We start from the raw sequence: 17,373 nt of genomic DNA on the forward strand, positions 1-17,373 counted from the left end.
TAATTGGAGTCTAATCTAAAAGCCTTTTACCCAAGGCTCTCTCTAAAGCCACAGCAAGAGTCAGGGACCTCCTGAAGACTGGTCACCCTACTTATCTTGTCATGGCTTCATGAAATAAATGCCACCCATAACATCTTTCCATCCCAGAAGAATGTACTGAATTGAATTCCCACGTGAGTTAGGCATTTCTGCCCTCAACTAAAAAGGAAAACTGAGATGCAAATATGTAAGGAATTGCTCAAGGTTTTGCAGGAAATCTGAGAAAAGAAAGAGGGCAGCTGATTGCTCCCTATTCTTGCAAGACTGAGTCTCTTATCTGGAAATAACAGAACAGCGCAGGGTGGAGACAGCTAGACTGAAACTTAACAGTAAAACTGATATCCCCGCTCCTGCTCTTAATTAATTTGGGTCAGCTTTATGTTTCAAATATCTCCAGCCCTGCTGTTGCCCCAGCACAGTCCTTACTGAGTGGTTAGAAACCCAGAAAATTCACAAGCAGCCTTTGCTCCCCCAGGCGTTTCCTCCAAAGTTAACCACTCATTTCAGATGGTACAGAATGCAGACACCTGCTCTGCTGGGTGCTGCTGACTCCTGCAAACATATGGCATGGACTAGAACAGTCCAATATTCATTTCCATACACAACCCATAAAGCTCTATACTGCTGAGCTTACAACTGATGGGAAAATTCCTTCTTTCTATTACTCTCAACAGCAGCTTCAAAATTACACATCTGGAGGTTTTGGACAAGGCATCCTGAATAGAGGATACCTGTCCCCTAAATCCTCCACAAGACATGAGCATTCACTGTCCACGTTCAGTTTCGCCTTAAAAGCCTTTGGGCAAACCAACGAAGTGTTTTGAGGGGTGATTTTCTGACAGGATATCCACTTACTAGGAAAAAGGATAAAACTGCTGGGACTTCATTTTAAAGAGGCTGCTAACAACATACTAACTTTTCCTTTAAGCTAAACCAACAAGGTAGTATTTTCTACTTTCAAATAGGAAGTGCTGGTTCTGGAAATGCAGCACGGCCCTACCGCCAGGTTTTGGTTTTGGCTGGATGCTCCTCCGCGTGGTTGAAAGTCGAGCTCCATGACGGCTACGCGGTTCGGTTTGAGTTTTCTGACGCGACAGCAGTGGTCGTCGAAGCTAAACATTGGAAGCAAGAGTTAGGCTGATGGACGTTCATATGTTACACAACTTCTCTGTAAGGAGAACAGATCATCATCTATTCCTCTAGATATCCATTCACTCTTACTTTTAGCAGATATATGTTTTAAGGTTTCCATGGCTCAGATATCTCCTTCACATTGACTTCTGGGTTTTGTGCCTTTTCAGTTTCAATACTGCATGTACTGCAATGCAGATTGTGTCACCATCGTTTAATATATTAAAACAAAAAAAAAAGAAAAATAAAAAGAAAAAGCTTGCAGATGAAAAGATTTAGGAATTCAAAAGCAAGTGCACCTCCTCTCTTAGGGATTTGTCAGGCCTTGCAGCTACGACTTGTGCTCCAGTTCCTGCTCACTCAACAGATTGCATGAGCACATCACAGATTAAGTAGAAGAGACATGTCATATCCACAAATCATTTCAAAACAGACTCAGATGAGAAAACCCAAACCTACTTAAACAGAAGGAGTGCAGGTTGTTCCCTCCCCACGTTCTCACCTGCCGTAGGCCTCTCTTCCGCCCCAGGGGCTGCTGCAGAAGAAGGTTCTGCTGTCCTGGCTCGCTCTGCACACTTGCCACCCTGTTAGAGGTTGACAGCTTTAGGCCAAGCACAGAAGCACCCTGTAAAGCTAGTAGGTGTCCTGGCAATTGTGACTAAAATAAATCAATAAAGAAAGAAACCAACCAACCACTAATGGCACGGTCACTTCAAAGAGCAATACTGTCTTTGAAGGATGGGGGGACGTGTCTGTTGGGTTGTGGCTTCTGGAGCTTAGGAAGGGGTGGGAGGTGGAGTCATGGCATTCAGGACTTGGCCACGCACAGGTAGCATCCAAATATAAATAACTGCAGATTTCAGTTTTCAGTCATTGATTGATGCATCCCACTGAGCAACACTCACTTCTCTGCATCCATTGCCACATTGATGAAGCCAAGAATATCAGCTTCCTAGCTCAAAAGCCTTCTTCTTTGCTTTTCCTTTTTCAAGGGCAATATTGTAAAAGCTATATTTTCCTCCCAGATAGACTCCACAGCCTCATCACAATTTTGTCATCTGGTTTTAATTTCAATTTAAGTCAACAAACAAAAAACAAACACAAAGTGACAAAGGATCCATTCACATAATGGATGCATGAGTTATGTGAACAAGGCCCCACACTCAACACTTGCAGCCTTAAGTCTGTTTGTGGCTAACAAACAAAAAAGACAAGTAAACATGAATTTTATATATATGTATAGAAACACAGCTTTTTACTTTTTAATATCTTAGCACAAAATATATTAAAATCTGCAGTAAAAGAATCTTTAGCAATAAAACATACTCGGCTACGTGCCATCTCATTCCACCATTCAACTGACCATTTAATCTACCTAATAGAAAAATACCACCCTCCCCTCATTTTTATCACAGCACTGTACTCCTCCAAACAGTTAAAAATTGTTCATTTAGCAGACAGCAGTCACAAAACATTATAGCTGAATGAAATATGTCTGAGAGACATATGGTTACAATAGCAACTAACATTTAAGATGGACTTCTTTTAAATCAGGCAGCTGCTTCTTTGGGACAGACTGGAATCCACTGAGCCACATGTCCTATTTAAGCAACGTCCAGCTATATCTGGTGTGCATTGTTGAAGATTCAGTATTGCAATCCATTTTGGCTTTGGCCTGCACCAAACTAAAGGAAAACAATGTTCTTTTCTCCAGATGTTTTCCTTGGATGTCCCTGGAGGAGCTCGGTACCAATAAACAGAGTGAAGGTTTATCGCCTGACCTTACAGGAGCAGAGGAAGAAGACAAACCTAAAGCCATGGTCACACAAGACATGGAGGGTGTCCATGGAGAGACTTAAGTTCTGTTTCCTGAACAGCTCATTCTTCACTTTGGCAGAAGTTATTGCCCTTAGAAGGTTTGGTGGAACAGAACATCCAGAGCTTCCTGGTCTGCTTAGGGTCAAAGTCTGGTTACCTGACCTGAAAGTCCTATTCCTTCCTCCCTTATCTGTTTAAACTAAAGCCAGGCTTTGCACTAAACCATATGCGTGTGTTTCCAGCAGCTCCACTGGGGAAACAATGGGCAACTTCAAGGAGAGAGACATCTTAAGACCCTAAAGCTGTTTCTCTTCTGATTGTCTGACCACGGCCTAATAATCCTAGGCATGCCCTCAGCAATCTCACCACAGCTGCAGTGCTTTGGAAAAAACAGAAAAGCTGCTGCGAGCTCAAAGCCAGGACAAACAAGATATATTTTCTCCCTCAGACAGCTCTTCCAAATGAGATCATCAGTCTCTGGAACATTTTTCCAGCTTTTACGTAGGGTATTGACATGATTTACATACAAAGCATCCTAAACATCGTGCAAACACCCGCCTATGAATAAGCAGAGTCCTCAGAGTTACTTCCTGTTAGTAGGACTCTGTTCTTGACCCAGACAATGACTGCAGCACACATGACGGGGGAGGTCCAGAAGCAACGCATCATTCCTTATTAAAGCAGAGAGACTACGCTTAAATTAGTCTTTAGATTTGTGATCCAGACTACCTGAAATTACAGCTTGTAGAATATTCTTATTCTTCTGTTTCTAGGATTACACAAAAACTTATTCCTCTGAATTTTAAGAAGTTTTTAGAGTAGTTACCAATACGTGAATTAAATAGGAATTAGCTGGAGAAGGTCTTGAAAAAAATAATTTTCTATTGGACTAGCTTGTGAGAATAGTTACAATTTCTGATGAAGGAACAGTAACTCCTAGTTCTATGAGTGAGGAGACATAAATGTCTGCAGCAGAAAGACTACAATTATACTCAGTACAAAACACAAACTCATTTTACATGCATCATGAAAATGCTTTGAAAAAGTGTTATCTGAAAGGAGTACCTGGACTACATGAGAGCACAGAGGCTGTGTGTGAGGGAAAAAAGATTCCCATGGAGTAGTCTGTGCACTGCAGACAAACAACAGGTGAGCAAAAGAAAGGCTGGACTTTGTGTCTTCCTGCTGGAGTCTGGGATTTTCAGCCTGGCTTATATCATAAGTGAAATGAGTTTAGTGAGCTGGTGGATGTTTATCTCCAGTACTGAATCATTACACAAACTGGTATAATTTGGGATGATCTTATGAGCTGAAATTACAGATATCTACTGCAGGCAAATGGTGGACCCGAGAGCAGCTGAGTTTTGCAGAGCTGGCTGTGCACAGCACAGTCCTGCTGTCTTTTTGCCTTCTGTCCCTGAATTTTGAAGAAGGGAAGGAAAAAGAGAGAATGATAAAGACCACAAATTTCAGATGATTTGCTGAATTTTCAGGTGTAACCTTTCACTTCATGAGTGTTTGTGAGGCTTTCTTTTTACATCAAACAGCACTACTGATCTTGTTTCCGTGAAAATTAGCGTGGCAGGCAGACTGCTGGCTCTGTGTAGCCCTCCCTCCTTTTCTGTCTCTCCTTGTTTACCAGACCCGACCAGGAATGTACTGTTTTTGTGGCAGCCCATAGGACCCAATCAAGGAACACCGAATCAAATGCCATTTCAGCTGACAGTACGTTGCCCTGTTGTAGCAATGTGATTGATAAAAAGGGCTTTTCTGCAGTACATAAGCCAGATCTATTTTGGAATAACAAAACAGAAGATTTTTCCTGCCTAATATGAAGATGCTCCGTCACTCTCTGAGTATCTCTGTCAGGGGTTTTCTCTTCACAGTAATGTTACTCCCATTACTTAGTCAAGGCAGAGACAGGTGAGCAAAAGATCAAATCAACCCAACTTTGTGGAAGCATGTTGCCAGCGCTGCAAGAGATGACAGCCAGTGCAGTCACACAGTTGGGGGCTAAAACAAACATTGTCGGGTTGGCAACTATAATAAGTGGTGCTCATGAATTACAAGAAACCATGCAGCCAAAAAAAAAAAGAAAGAGAAAAAAAAAAGAAGAAGAAAGAACAAAGAAAACAAAACAGAGACAAAGGAAGCAAAGAGTTTAAATGTCTATTAAAAAGATGTACATGCTTGCCACGCCATTACAGTGGAACATACACATTTTGTGTCCCAAGACACTTGAATGAGAGGGTTAGTGGGCAAAGGCCAGTGGAGAATGGGTTAAAATGCAGATGAACTCCAGCTCATGTGTTCCCAGACACAACCTAGTCCAGTTAGTGTTCGATCTGCTATACTTGCTCTGACAATGTGAATTCACTCCGATTTTCCCTAGTAGGCACCATTAAGCTAAGATGGGCATAACAAAAAACATTAAAGGGAAATGTGTTTGTGCAACAGATTTCCATTCCAGTGGCTTCTCATTCTTCTTCCTTTCTAATTTGGGAAAATATCCTCTCTTCTCAGACTACAAACACAACAAATCATATGCTCCTCAGCCCTGTACCCCATGCTGTCTGTTTATTTCTGAGCACTTAAATCCTGTCCCCTTCCCATCTTCCCTGCTTTTCTACATGGCCAGCTCTAATTGCTATAGAACAAAGGGAAACAGACTTTATACTTCTTTTGTGTTTGTCGCTATTTAATTTTTTTTAAAACTTCTACCATCCATAAGAGTCTAGTCTCCATATCATTTATTTCTTTATGTCAGTTATGACTAAACATCAGCTTTTGAATTCGAAAGGCAATCCTAAACAGTTGTTATTATTGTGCTCCAGCCAAACTCAAAGTTATGTAAGAAAAAAATCAAACCTGCTTTATTCAAAACTAATATTCCTGAATATAAAGCCACATTAATTCTGTCCTATGATCCCCACAGCACAATAAGCTCATACAATGTCTTCTTTCTTACTGCTGTCCTTTAGGAGAGGAATCCGGTTTGCACAATTTAACAATACAGTTGAAACATCTTTTCTTTGTCACAGAACTCTAACGCAGCCTTTTTATAAAAACTTGCAGTATTTCCCTGTCTTCACTCTTTCTAAGGCTTTGCAGCCCTGATGCCCCTCTTTCAGATGTTAGTGCCTGCTCCTTGACGAGAATAAACAATCCTCAACAGAACCGACTCCCAACTACATCTGTCAACTTTTTTGTCTAAGGAGGGTAGATGACAGTGCCCTGGTCCCTAGGAAAAAATTGGTGTGACAGAAATTAGTAGGAACCCATTGGAGAGCTGATTACATTTCAGGGTTTGAAATAAGTAACTGTATTGGATCTCATCTGTTGACTTAGCTGTCTCGTATTCCTCAGTCTCATCACTGTGCACTTAACAAGATCAAAACATTTCAAATCCAATGCTGATGTAAACTGGTATCAGGTTATTATGGCTTTAACTCAGATATGGACCTTCTCCTTCATCATCCTCCTCAACTGTAGTCTCTACTTAAGGGACAGCACTTCTTCAGTTGAATCTGTTCTCTTTAGGCCCTAAAACATGCTCAGGTGACCACGCAATCCATTTTGCTTCATCACAAACCCAGACAACAATATTCCTGCCTCAGCCAACAAGCCACCAATGTCTTCCTAATGCCACTTCTACTGTAGCACCAACTGGAGACCGATCTGCGCAAGCAGGATTCACGCACACAAAGGACACCATGAATCATGGGATGATCTCAGTGACACCACCACCGATTTGTCAGCTGAGGAGAATGAACAAAGCAGCCTGTCCCCATCCCAAAAAAATGCTGCTGGCATCTAAAACCAAGCCAACAAAATAAAAACCATCCACACAGACATCTTTTAACATATTCACGACTTCAGCTGGTGTGGGAAAGTAACAAAATAGTGTGTTGCTCTCCAGGTTGCCAACATAAGGGGCCGTGTTCTTCTGGAAGGAGACACAGATGCTCTTGGGACTAACGAGGGCTCTCCAACCTCATGAGGATGGGTTGAGAGGTACGAGCACAGCAGCGGGACAGTAAGGACGACTGACACGTCTGAGCTGGCTGCAGGAGGTGCAGACCTCCCTTCTGCACTCACTCCTGGGCCATTCGATAGGCACGGCTCTAAGAGCACTTGCCCGCAAACTTCCCTGCCCATGGGTAAGCGGGGACAGCCTGACCTGTTCACCTGCAAGCTTCCTAAAGCCATCATTTGAGAACTGGAAACATTTTGTAAAAATAGCAAGAATTACTGCAAACCATCTGCAGAGAACTATATTCCATGGGACTTATCATAATGATTTTTGTTAGTGGATGTTAAAGAACACAACTTGATATAGTTCTTAAGTCTTTTGTGGTGACAGCATTGTGAGATGAATGGAAAAACAGATGTCTCTGTTTTATATAAGCCTCCAGACTAATGCTTATAACAGGCTACAGCTAATGCCTCATGGATGATCTTTCTCATGCCTTTTAGGAAATCACTAAACAGGGGAAAACCCTGAGGCGAGCCAGCCAGACTGCTATTTCACTTGCTACAGCTTTTTCTTTCGTCTTCCCGTCCGCCTCCTCAAAGTTGTTGGCAATCAAAGCTGAAAACTGAAGGTGGGTTGCTACACCTTTGACTTGCAGGCCTGAATATCAATGAGCCACAAGAGACAGAGATGGAAAGAGCGACAAAAGGTGAGGGGAAGAGACAGAGGAGATTGGAAACGTCTCGTTTCCCAGCACACACACTGACAGACAGGTAGTGTTAACACTGTACCTAGAGAGGCTGCCCTCAGTGGCCAGGCTCGGGGAGTCATCGAGGACATTAGGTTCACTGCAGGAGGGGCAGGGAGATTAAGAATTTAGGGAAAGAAAATGCAAAAAAGCATGCGATTGTCTCTGTTTTCAAGGGAAAAAATATCAAAGGAACTAAAAAAAAAAAAAAAGTAAAAAAAGGATGGTAACATTAATTGGTCTTGCACGCTCAACAGCACATACATGACTCAGAGGAGCTGAAAGAACATCTGCTAACAGGAGCAGTCTTTAGAGGGAGTTTACACTACATGGAGACTTCTACATTTCTGCTGAGAAGTAGGGAGCTGAGAAGTTCAATGGGATGTGTTTCCACAGGAAATAATAACAAGGAACTGTTTTCAAAGCCATTTTCCTGCAGCATTGACATTTATTCTGGTTCTATTTACTTCCAGCTTCATAGAAAGCTTTTTTCTTCTGCCTTCCCCATGAGTCACTTCTTCCTGAGGGAGGGCTCATCTATCTCCCATGAGCTACAGACCACTCTCCTTCTGGTGCAACTCTAAGGACAAACATCTGGAAAACAAGGTCTTGCAGTGCAACACAACTGAGTAAACAGCTGGCGTGGATCCTGGCAAACGAGTACACAATCACACTGCTTTTCTACACTTCAGCCATTCAGGCAGGAACAGCCTTCTCAACCCATAGGAAAAACATGAAAGCAAGCAAGCAGTCTGCTAGGTTACCAGCAGGAAAGCAATAATAATATTACTTAACATTAATTAGTTTACATTTGCGAGGCTGTCTGAAAGCCCAGAGACCATCCATAACTAAAAAGGGCACCATGTTGTGGGCTATGATTATGCTTGCTGAGCTTGTACTTTCCCTACGCAGATGAAAGGCAGTCCTCCTGGTATACCATGTACTTGAAAAAGCAGAGAGCATAGCTCTGTTGTAATTAAAATAGCTTTTTTCTCAGCATCACCATGACTTGGGATTGCGCAAAGCAAACATTGCTATCGGTCAACTGTGACTCTTATGAAGTTTATGCATTGAAGATGGCAGTGAAAGATTGGGTAAAATGCAGTCTTGAATATTAATTTTTCAAGAAACAAAGGGACTGAATCGATCGAGTTCAAAAGTCAAATGAGTTCCTGTAAGCCCTTTTGTGAAAACTCCCAGATAAAATCTGTGCAACTTCTCTCTTGTAAATCACTTCCCCTATCTCTGCTGGTATGTGCCACAGCTGTTACTTTTCTTTCTTGTATCAAGGTTATTTCTTTAATTCCAAGCAAGAGTGGGGAGGGAACAATTATTGCTTGATTTTCCAAGGCTGGTCAAGAGATAATGTAGAATTTATTCTTTAAAGCTTCAAAGGAAGTAACATAAATTAATGTGTCTGTTGTCATATATCCTTGGATAACTATGTTGCAGACAAATAAAACAATAAACATTTCTTACTTAGCAAAAAAGCCCACATTTAAATGCAAAACTTTTATCTGCATCTTCTAAAGATGGACATTTCCCAGATTCCAATCTCTTTCTCACTACTCCATGTTAACCAGGAATAATGCATTCACAGGTATTTCTATCAACTAGTGTATTTCTGATTTTGAACAGTGTTAAATCCCATCTTCGAACCTGACATTCAGTTTCCGTGATGAGCGAGTTACTGTTCTAGGAAGGACAAAGACTGCATGGAAGAAAACAAAATAAATCAAACAAGATGCCTCTGCCTCCTTTCCCAGCTTCTCAGGATTTCTCTCACTTCCTGCACAGTCTGTGTATCGTCCCCTAGTTCATCATATAACCCCCAAATAATTGATTTTCTTTTGCTATCCATGGTAGTACCAGAGGAGAATAATAGTGCTGAGGGTTTCTGAAACTGTTTAAGAAGACGGTTTCTGTAGATGATAGCTTGTTCTTACGGACTTCACATGACACAGATCATCCTGGCAAATCCCTGTTTCCAACCCCGCACCCTCGGTCCAGCATTATTTCAGGATTAATTAATTTAGCATCACTATGCTCATGCTGATTCTACTACCCCACATCTCTGATGTACACATAATATACCTGCACCATTTCTGCTCTCATGACTATAATGGGAAAGGTGAAAAGCTCATGTTGTTACCTTTGGCTGGGTAACATGCCCACCTCAGCCTGAGGTGCAGACACGCTGGAGAGATGGCTGGAGAACCGCCTCCTCCCAATGGCACCCATAAGGTATGCTTCTTGTTCACTTACCACACTGGGCATGCTCAAGGAATCATCTAAAAAGCAAGAAAAAACAGGAAAAGAGAGGAAACAACCACTCCAAACCCCACCTATATATTTACAGTTGTCAAGAGTTAGCAGGATGCCAGAGGCGTACCCAGCATCTACTTACCAAGACCCCAAGCCTGCAAATTTGAATACTTCCATTAGATTTTACAGTCACAGTTCAGAAAGACAGATGCACAAAACCCAGCAGGATGAGGAAACCCAGCACATGTGGAGTAGGGATTTATGTATGCTTTCAGCTTATATAGCTTTCAGGAGAATGTGTTTGGGGAATTCAGCTTCCACTAAGGTTTAATTCCTGTGATCAATAAATTGTTTGTTAATATACACTATTTTCTAGCATAAAGGTTGTATCTGCACATTTTGCTGGTGTCAAATGAACTGCTGCTATGATATAGCAAGGCACTCTTACAAAAGATAAAAATACATAACAGCAAAATGCAGAACTGACACTGTCTGGGACATGCATTTGAAAATGTCACAAAATAAAGGATAAACTGACTCAAGTGCATCATACTGCAACTGAATTATGTCAACAGTTGGATTGCGATCAGGACTGCTTGAAATTTTCCGTGCTGTTTAAAATGATATAAAGTACCTGGAAAGAAATGGCTCTGTTGTGGTTCTTACCACAACAAACCTTACTAACAAACAAACAAAGGGGAAGTTTTGTGTAATTTTCTCTTTTCTTTTTGAACATTTCCAGTTTTGATATACTGAAATGTTTTATGGCAGCATTAGGCCAAAGCAGGGCTGAAGCAATACTGCCGCAAGCACATAGGAAGATAGGACTCATCATTCCACACAGTGGCTCATAATTAATATGACTCTGAAACCAGAGTTTGCCACAGTGAGTATCTGAGCAATGTATCAGCAGTACAATACTGGGTGGATTGTGCAATGGTTAGTGATGAACCCAGCTCAAATAAAGTTGGGCTGAGGCTGGAAAGTTTCAGGCTGTTCTTTCTCAAAAGGCAATTCTTCCATGACTGCACAGGCCCTTCTTTTAAACCCATTTTTTACTGATTTTAATGTCTCTGGGGAATAGTCAGCAGTCCTCAAATACAGAAATTAAGTACCTGAGTTTCAGATATTGAGGCATAAGGCAACCAACTGTTGCAGCACCAGAAGATAGTATTCCTGCTAAAGCAGGGGGAATCCCAAGCTTGATGACACATGAGGAGAATTCTCTACCCTGGCTTTCAGTGATGGAAAACTGACAGGCAGAGAGAAGGCAAAATTCCAAGAATAACATGAAACTCAGCTGAAATGACAAAGCAACGTTCAGGTCATTGCAAATTAGTCCCTGAAAGACTCACTGTCCTATTCCTTCTAAATGGGTGCCAGAAAGCCTGGCAACCCCAGAACCTGCCAGCTGCCCAAAAGGGAGATCAAGCTTTTGTTGTCAGTAGATTTAAGGTTTAATTTCCTCTTTGTTAATCAAGTGACACAAGCACACAGATATTCCAGCCTGCAGAGAGCCACAGCTGGATCCCATGCAGCACAAGGACAACATATTCCACGTCAGAGCATCTGGACAGAAGTAATGAGCAGGAAGCACTCAGATCCTGCAGGAGCAGGATCCTAACTACAGAGCCGGCCACAGCCTCTGCCTGCTGTCGTGATGGTGGCCACAGAGAGAACTGGTTGCCAAGTGCCTTGTCGGTACTGCGAGGACTGCATGTTAGCCCAGGTCCCATTCACTGAAGTTATTCCCAGATCCCATTCATCTGCCTGTTCCCTTTTTCCTACCCAATGGGAATGAGGTGGCATGCAATGACCCAAGCTTTAACACCACGAATGGTGTAGCAACCACACCAGTTTCTCAGCCTCATGCCTCTATGGACCTGTTGTTCACACTGATACAGGGACAACTGACTGTCTTCCCCTCGAGAAAGGGGCATCAGGAAAACATCTTCAACACTGGGGCCTTAGCTTGAACCAATAGCCACGTACTTTCTTCATCCTCCTCATCTGTGCGGCTCAGCGTGTCCTGCGAGGCCTGCTGGGATGGCTCGCTGTCCTGCTCCCAGACTGTGCCCGTGCCAGTGTTGGAGCGGGACATGGTGGCCAAGCTCAGGCGATAAGCGGAGGTGGAGGTGCCCACGGTGCTCACAGATGTCTTCCCTTGGTAAGCTGCGCAAGAGTGGGAAACCAAAGCCAACTCAGTGATGGTACTGGAAATCAATAACTCGCTGAGCATGCCTATCATGTCAGGCACCTGGTTCTGCACAGACTAGTGGGGCAGGGCTTGGCAGAGGTGATAAAACATACACGATTGCCCTGGCTCACCTCATCTCTCCAAAATCTGTGGGTTTTTTTCTTACGCAGTCTTGTTTTCTCCCTTAACCTTAGCACTGTATTTTCCAGATCAGCTTCAACATTTAGGAACAAGGTAAATTATTGCCAAGGAGAAAAGGTTGAGGCATTTTCTTTTTTTAATTTGTTTTCTTAAGAACAAAGCACATAAAATCGCTTGCCATGTGTAAGCAGCGGCTGCCATCTCGTGGTAATAAGGGTGACTGTACAGAAGAAGAATGTCCTTTCATGTAAGAGAATTCAGTGCACCGTCAGCTCAGGGATGCTGATCTGCATCTCACGGTAGGGAAAAATAAAAAAGAGCCCAAGAGGTCCAACGAGGACACATATCTGCTGTCAAACAGCCAGATGTTTCTGCACGAGCAGCTTTGGATTTACAGAGATGTAGGCAGTGGCTTGCTGCCTCGTGGGTTGGGGCTGCACAAGCTGACTGTGACAGCAAGATGTGGCTGCTGGGAAACAGGGCTCAGATTTAGCAGAAACAAATGGTCACGACAAGGTGCATTTCACCACTAACCTGGACTTGTGTTGGCTGTCCAGTGGCAAGGCTGGGCATAGGGCCTGATCCAGGGGCAGGCTGCCAGGGTGGGGGTGGACAACCCCACAGCAGCACGCAGGTCTGCCTCACAAATGACTTTATGGGCAAGCCAGCTGGGCAGATTGGGTTGATGGCCCTCAGCTCTCCCCTCTCCTCCTTACCAGACCCGCTGTGCACGGCCTCCTTCAGGATCTTCAGCTCGTTATTGAACTCGGCGATGAGGGAGCTCTTGCAGAGCGGGCGCGGTATGAAGCGTCTCTCCAGCTGGTCAGCAATGTGCTGTCGGGCAGTCAGCTCCTCGTGGTTCTCAGCCGGCTGGGCCAGCAGCTGCAAAATTGGGACATGTTAGCATTGCGGGGAAATGATGTCCAGAGAACTGAGATTAACCTCCAGACCAGCATGAGCCTGCAGCCAGCAGATTGTCCTCTTTGTAGGCATGAGGTTTTAACTCTAGCTATGACATATCCACCTGTGTTTCATGGTCAACCTTATATTTGATTGAACAGATGCCAAAACCTCACTGACATTGGTACCTGGGGCTTCCTTATGCTAAGCTCTGCCCTCACGTGAGACAGCTCCTTCCTCCTAGAGGATTTAGTCTAAATGGTGAGACATTGTAGGCTAAATAAGGCGGAGTACCACGTGCTAGTCTAGCTGGCAAGCAGCGAAGAGCCATGATTAACTTAAGCCCTGGTCACCTCAGCCTAGCAGCTGTCTGTCCATCCACAATGGTCCTGTCAGACCTTCACCCAAGAGATGGAAAGTGGAGCGCTCCTTCCTGGCTGTTAACTGCGTTGCCTGGCTCTGTGCAGAAGAGAGATTTCTGGAAGATTTCTGCCAACCATGCCAACACCCCTCAGAGCATCCACCCTACTTCCAAGTGCTTTGAGTGCCTTTGTTGCAAAATTAAGTCTGCATGCAAACCCTCTTGGTTGAGCCCAATAGTACTTCCTCATCCGGGAGAACTAGGAGTAGCTGTACTCCATGGGTCAGAGCTCTGGTATAACTGGCCTACTTGTTAGTGTTGTCTAGGAAAAAGCCCTATGACTAATTATAGTTTCAAAGGGTTCTCAGGCCTACTAACTTCTGAAAAGTTGTTCCCTCCATAAATACACAGTTCTTCCAGGAGTACTGTTCCTCTGTTCTCAGCAGGGGAACAAAGGATATCTTGCCTTCAGGGAGTGATCTGTCAGGAGCCAAAGCAACTGTTACCTTGCACTGGATGAAGGGCCGAAGGAGCACAAAGATAGGGATCCGTGTTCGCACGATAAAGTCGAGGAAATCCCACAGGGCCAGCCCTCCCACCTTCCGCAGTGCCATCTCTTTGACTTGCAGGCTCAGCCAGTACCACTGGCTGTCCAGTTGGCGTTCAAAGCAAACAAGGATCACCTTCAGGGCTACAGAGGAACACACACCAGCGAGCAGCAGTCAGAGATGTTATCAGTGTCTCTTGCAAGCATTGAGGGAGAAAAGGGGGGACCACAGCGGGCACAAACCTACGCATGCATGCATGCACGTGCACATGCACACCCACACACCTCAGAGCCACACCTGCCTTGTCTATCAGTCCCCAAACATGTCAGGGAAGGTGGGCAACTTTCTTATAATAAAGGCCTCAGGATCAGGACTGAGGGTCCCATTTCTAGAGAAACTCTCCCACTTTGTACCTAAGTTTCTCTGTATTTTCTTGCTATAGCTTCACCTTTCCCTCCCTGCAGAGTTCTTTTGTCTTCCTGGAATTCAGATATTTTGAAAGCAGCCTGGGGGGAGAATACAGCCCTGGCTGATCAGATAACCTCAAAAATCTTGATCAAGCATATCCACACAAAGAGTCACCCTGTACGCACAATAACCTCCAGGTTATTTACAGGGTAATGAAAAGAGCCTTTCTAGCAGTGCAGCTGCATGAGTCATGGGCAAACTGTAATCTAAACAAAAATACGGTCCAGTAAGCCAAGGGCCATAATTCACAAAAGCACTGCTTTGCAAATGGCCATGAACAGTGATTAGATTCAAAACAATGCTCTATATTAAAGTGGGCAGCTCACAGGAGGGACAAGGAATCTCCTCCTTTCCATGCTCCCCCTGGTCTGGAACAAACAGGGAGGCCTGGAAATTGTTGGGGAAAGGCTGACTACTCCATCTTTCTTGATGGGATGGCCAAGATATTTCAGCCATCACACATCCGTATCCAAGTTTGTTGGGGTGGGGGACTAAATCAGTGGTGAGCTGCCATTTTTTCACCAGTGTCACCCCAGTTCTTAGATATGAGTTAACAAGGACCTGAATATAAGTCTTTGAATAAATGCCCTCATGAAATCAGAAACAGAGAAGCTGTTTGAAGGAGTGAGAGCTTTGAGACAAAACTCTCCCCATATAGCCCTGATAACCTGCAGTGCTGCTGCATCTTCAATTTGATTACTTTTTCTTTCCTTTCACCTGTGGGTCACATGTGAGAAAACATAGTCCTACCCTGCAGCAGCAGACAGCGAGCAGAGGGAATACCCATCAGTAAGGACCGTGTGTGTACAGGGTCAGCAGGCAGACCGACTGCATCACATTTCACCCTTGCTAGCCAAGGGCCAGGGAGGCTACAAAGTTAGGGGCTGGCAGGCAGGCTAACTTGCCTTTTGTGGCTTCACTGCTATATTCTGGAAGTATGAAAACTGAGTGACTTCTACCTGTGCTGCAATCTCCTCCAGCTGCAGTGCAGACACTGCTCACATTGCAATACAGTCCAGAGATACTCCTGGCTTCACGGTCTGGCCTGGCCCCTTGTTCGGGAGAAGACCTAAAGCAGCTCTAAAGAGCTCAGCGCCTGCCTGAGATGGTTTTCTTTGATGCTGTCTATAGTCTTGAACGCTCCGTTTTACCTGCAGAAGCCATCACTCACCCAGGTAGGCAGCCTGGCTGGTGGACTCTGCCAGCCCTTCCCGTCGCAGGTCCTTCCCCGCATCCCCTGGGGTGGAGCAGTGGGCTGGGGAGCTCTCCAGCATGAAGTTCTTGCTGCGGGAAGTGCTGATGATGCGAGGTGGCAGGAGGATATTGATAACGGTCTGGAGCAGCAGCAGGACCTCAGGCTGCTCCAGCCAGGGGCTGTCTGAGGTGTGTTGGGAGAAAGAGAGAAAGATCAGCCTACGTTCCATCAAAGACACTCAGAAGATCCAGACCCTGTTCAGCTCCAAAAAGGGGTGCAATTTCAAACATCCCCTAAGCCAAAACTCCGTCCCCCACACCTTGTTATGCTGGTTCTCCTCCTGCAAGCAAAGGCAAAGTTTATTTTAACACCAATACAAACAGGCGCCAACACAGAGCTACACCGCACAAAGAAATGTCCCATTCGGCAGTCTCATTATCTCGGTTACTTTTGAGATTCCCTTCTCCCTCTACTCTTTTCTTTCATTTAGGGATTTACCAGTGATCACCGTCTATAGAAGAAAGCCAGGAGCAGGACTTGTGCCAGACAAAGTGGCATGGATTGGGCAGACTGTGATCCACAGGGGCACACAATTTCTGTGACCTCTGCTACAACACATTTGTCCTGCTCTGCCCTCCAGTTTCAAATGAAGGAGCACATCTGTGTCAGACCTGACTCAAGAACCACGGCACAGCTGAAACAAAGAGAAAAAACAACTTCTCCTAGTGGGGCTCTTTTCAGTCTTGGACCCAAAGGGCACTTAGCTGACACACTGCCAGTGAAAGAAAACCAAATTAAAATATACAAATCAACAGAAGGCAGGGAAAGCACAAACATCAGTTGTCAGAAAAGGGGGAGAAAAATTATTTTTGTTAAATTAGTCAGACCTTTGCTTCCAGATCCTACTGTGAGCACAAATGGAATCAGTAGGTTTAAAAGCATTCCTTCCCTTCTTTCCTGATTGGTGAATGGGGAGACGACATGGCTTAGGGGGAAATCTTCTTTCAAAGCCTGTGCAGTAATAATAAGAAAGGATTAAACGATTTCATCATCAGATCACGCATACAAGTTACTGCAGGGAATGATGGTCCCCTGGGCACCCTGTTTACACAGTACCACGCCAGCATTGATGACTTGATTGAATTAGGAGCCCTGAGACCACTTAGGGGTAAAAGGAATTCACAGAGTAACATAGGTGTCACCTGCTCTTGTCATAGCCAAGATGCAAGAAGCCTAGATCCCTAAATCACAGACATCATTAACAAAATCAGATGTATCCCACAGGAGTCACCTGAGTGTTAGTCCTAAACTCTGCACTGCTGTGAATGGCATCAGGATCTGACCTAGTCCATGTGGAATAAAAAAAGAAACGGAGGAAATTGCATGAGTGATATAACCTAAATATTCCATTGTCCCAACATGGAGGTTATTTCCGAGCACGTTTTTTGTTCTCCATCACTTTGTGCTGCTCAATTATCCTCCCTAACGCAAAGAATGAAGTTCTGAAAACATAAACAAAATCTGCGTTTACTTCTCGGTGCATAGTGAAGCTAAATTGAGTTTTTTCATCTTCTTTAGAGGAGATAACA

The 17,373-nt window shown here is 44.1% G+C and overlaps 1 protein-coding gene across 3 annotated transcripts in view; it reads right to left on the reverse strand.

Moving 5' to 3' along the window:
• UNC80 (unc-80 homolog, NALCN channel complex subunit) overlaps positions 1-17,373 on the reverse strand; it is a gene marked incomplete at both ends in the record, with an annotated part of 127,149 nt that overhangs the window by 1,437 nt on the left and 108,339 nt on the right. For 2 of the 3 annotated variants that reach the window (XM_080346914.1, XM_080346915.1), the window contains 9 exons: positions 1,040-1,151; positions 1,673-1,754; positions 7,753-7,809; positions 9,862-10,000; positions 11,967-12,146; positions 13,029-13,194; positions 14,080-14,264; positions 15,761-15,967; positions 16,672-16,795. In XM_080346914.1, coding sequence (XP_080203040.1) covers positions 1,040-1,151; positions 1,673-1,754; positions 7,753-7,809; positions 9,862-10,000; positions 11,967-12,146; positions 13,029-13,194; positions 14,080-14,264; positions 15,761-15,967; positions 16,672-16,795 — 1,252 coding nt within the window. The remainder of the gene's footprint in view (positions 1-1,039; positions 1,152-1,672; positions 1,755-7,752; positions 7,810-9,861; positions 10,001-11,966; positions 12,147-13,028; positions 13,195-14,079; positions 14,265-15,760; positions 15,968-16,671; positions 16,796-17,373) is intronic. The other variant, XM_080346916.1, reaches the window with a different exon arrangement.

The sequence above is a fragment of the Nesoenas mayeri genome (assembly GCF_963082525.1).
Source record: "Nesoenas mayeri genome assembly, chromosome: 6".
In the NCBI taxonomy this organism is placed as follows: Eukaryota; Metazoa; Chordata; class Aves; order Columbiformes; family Columbidae; genus Nesoenas; species Nesoenas mayeri.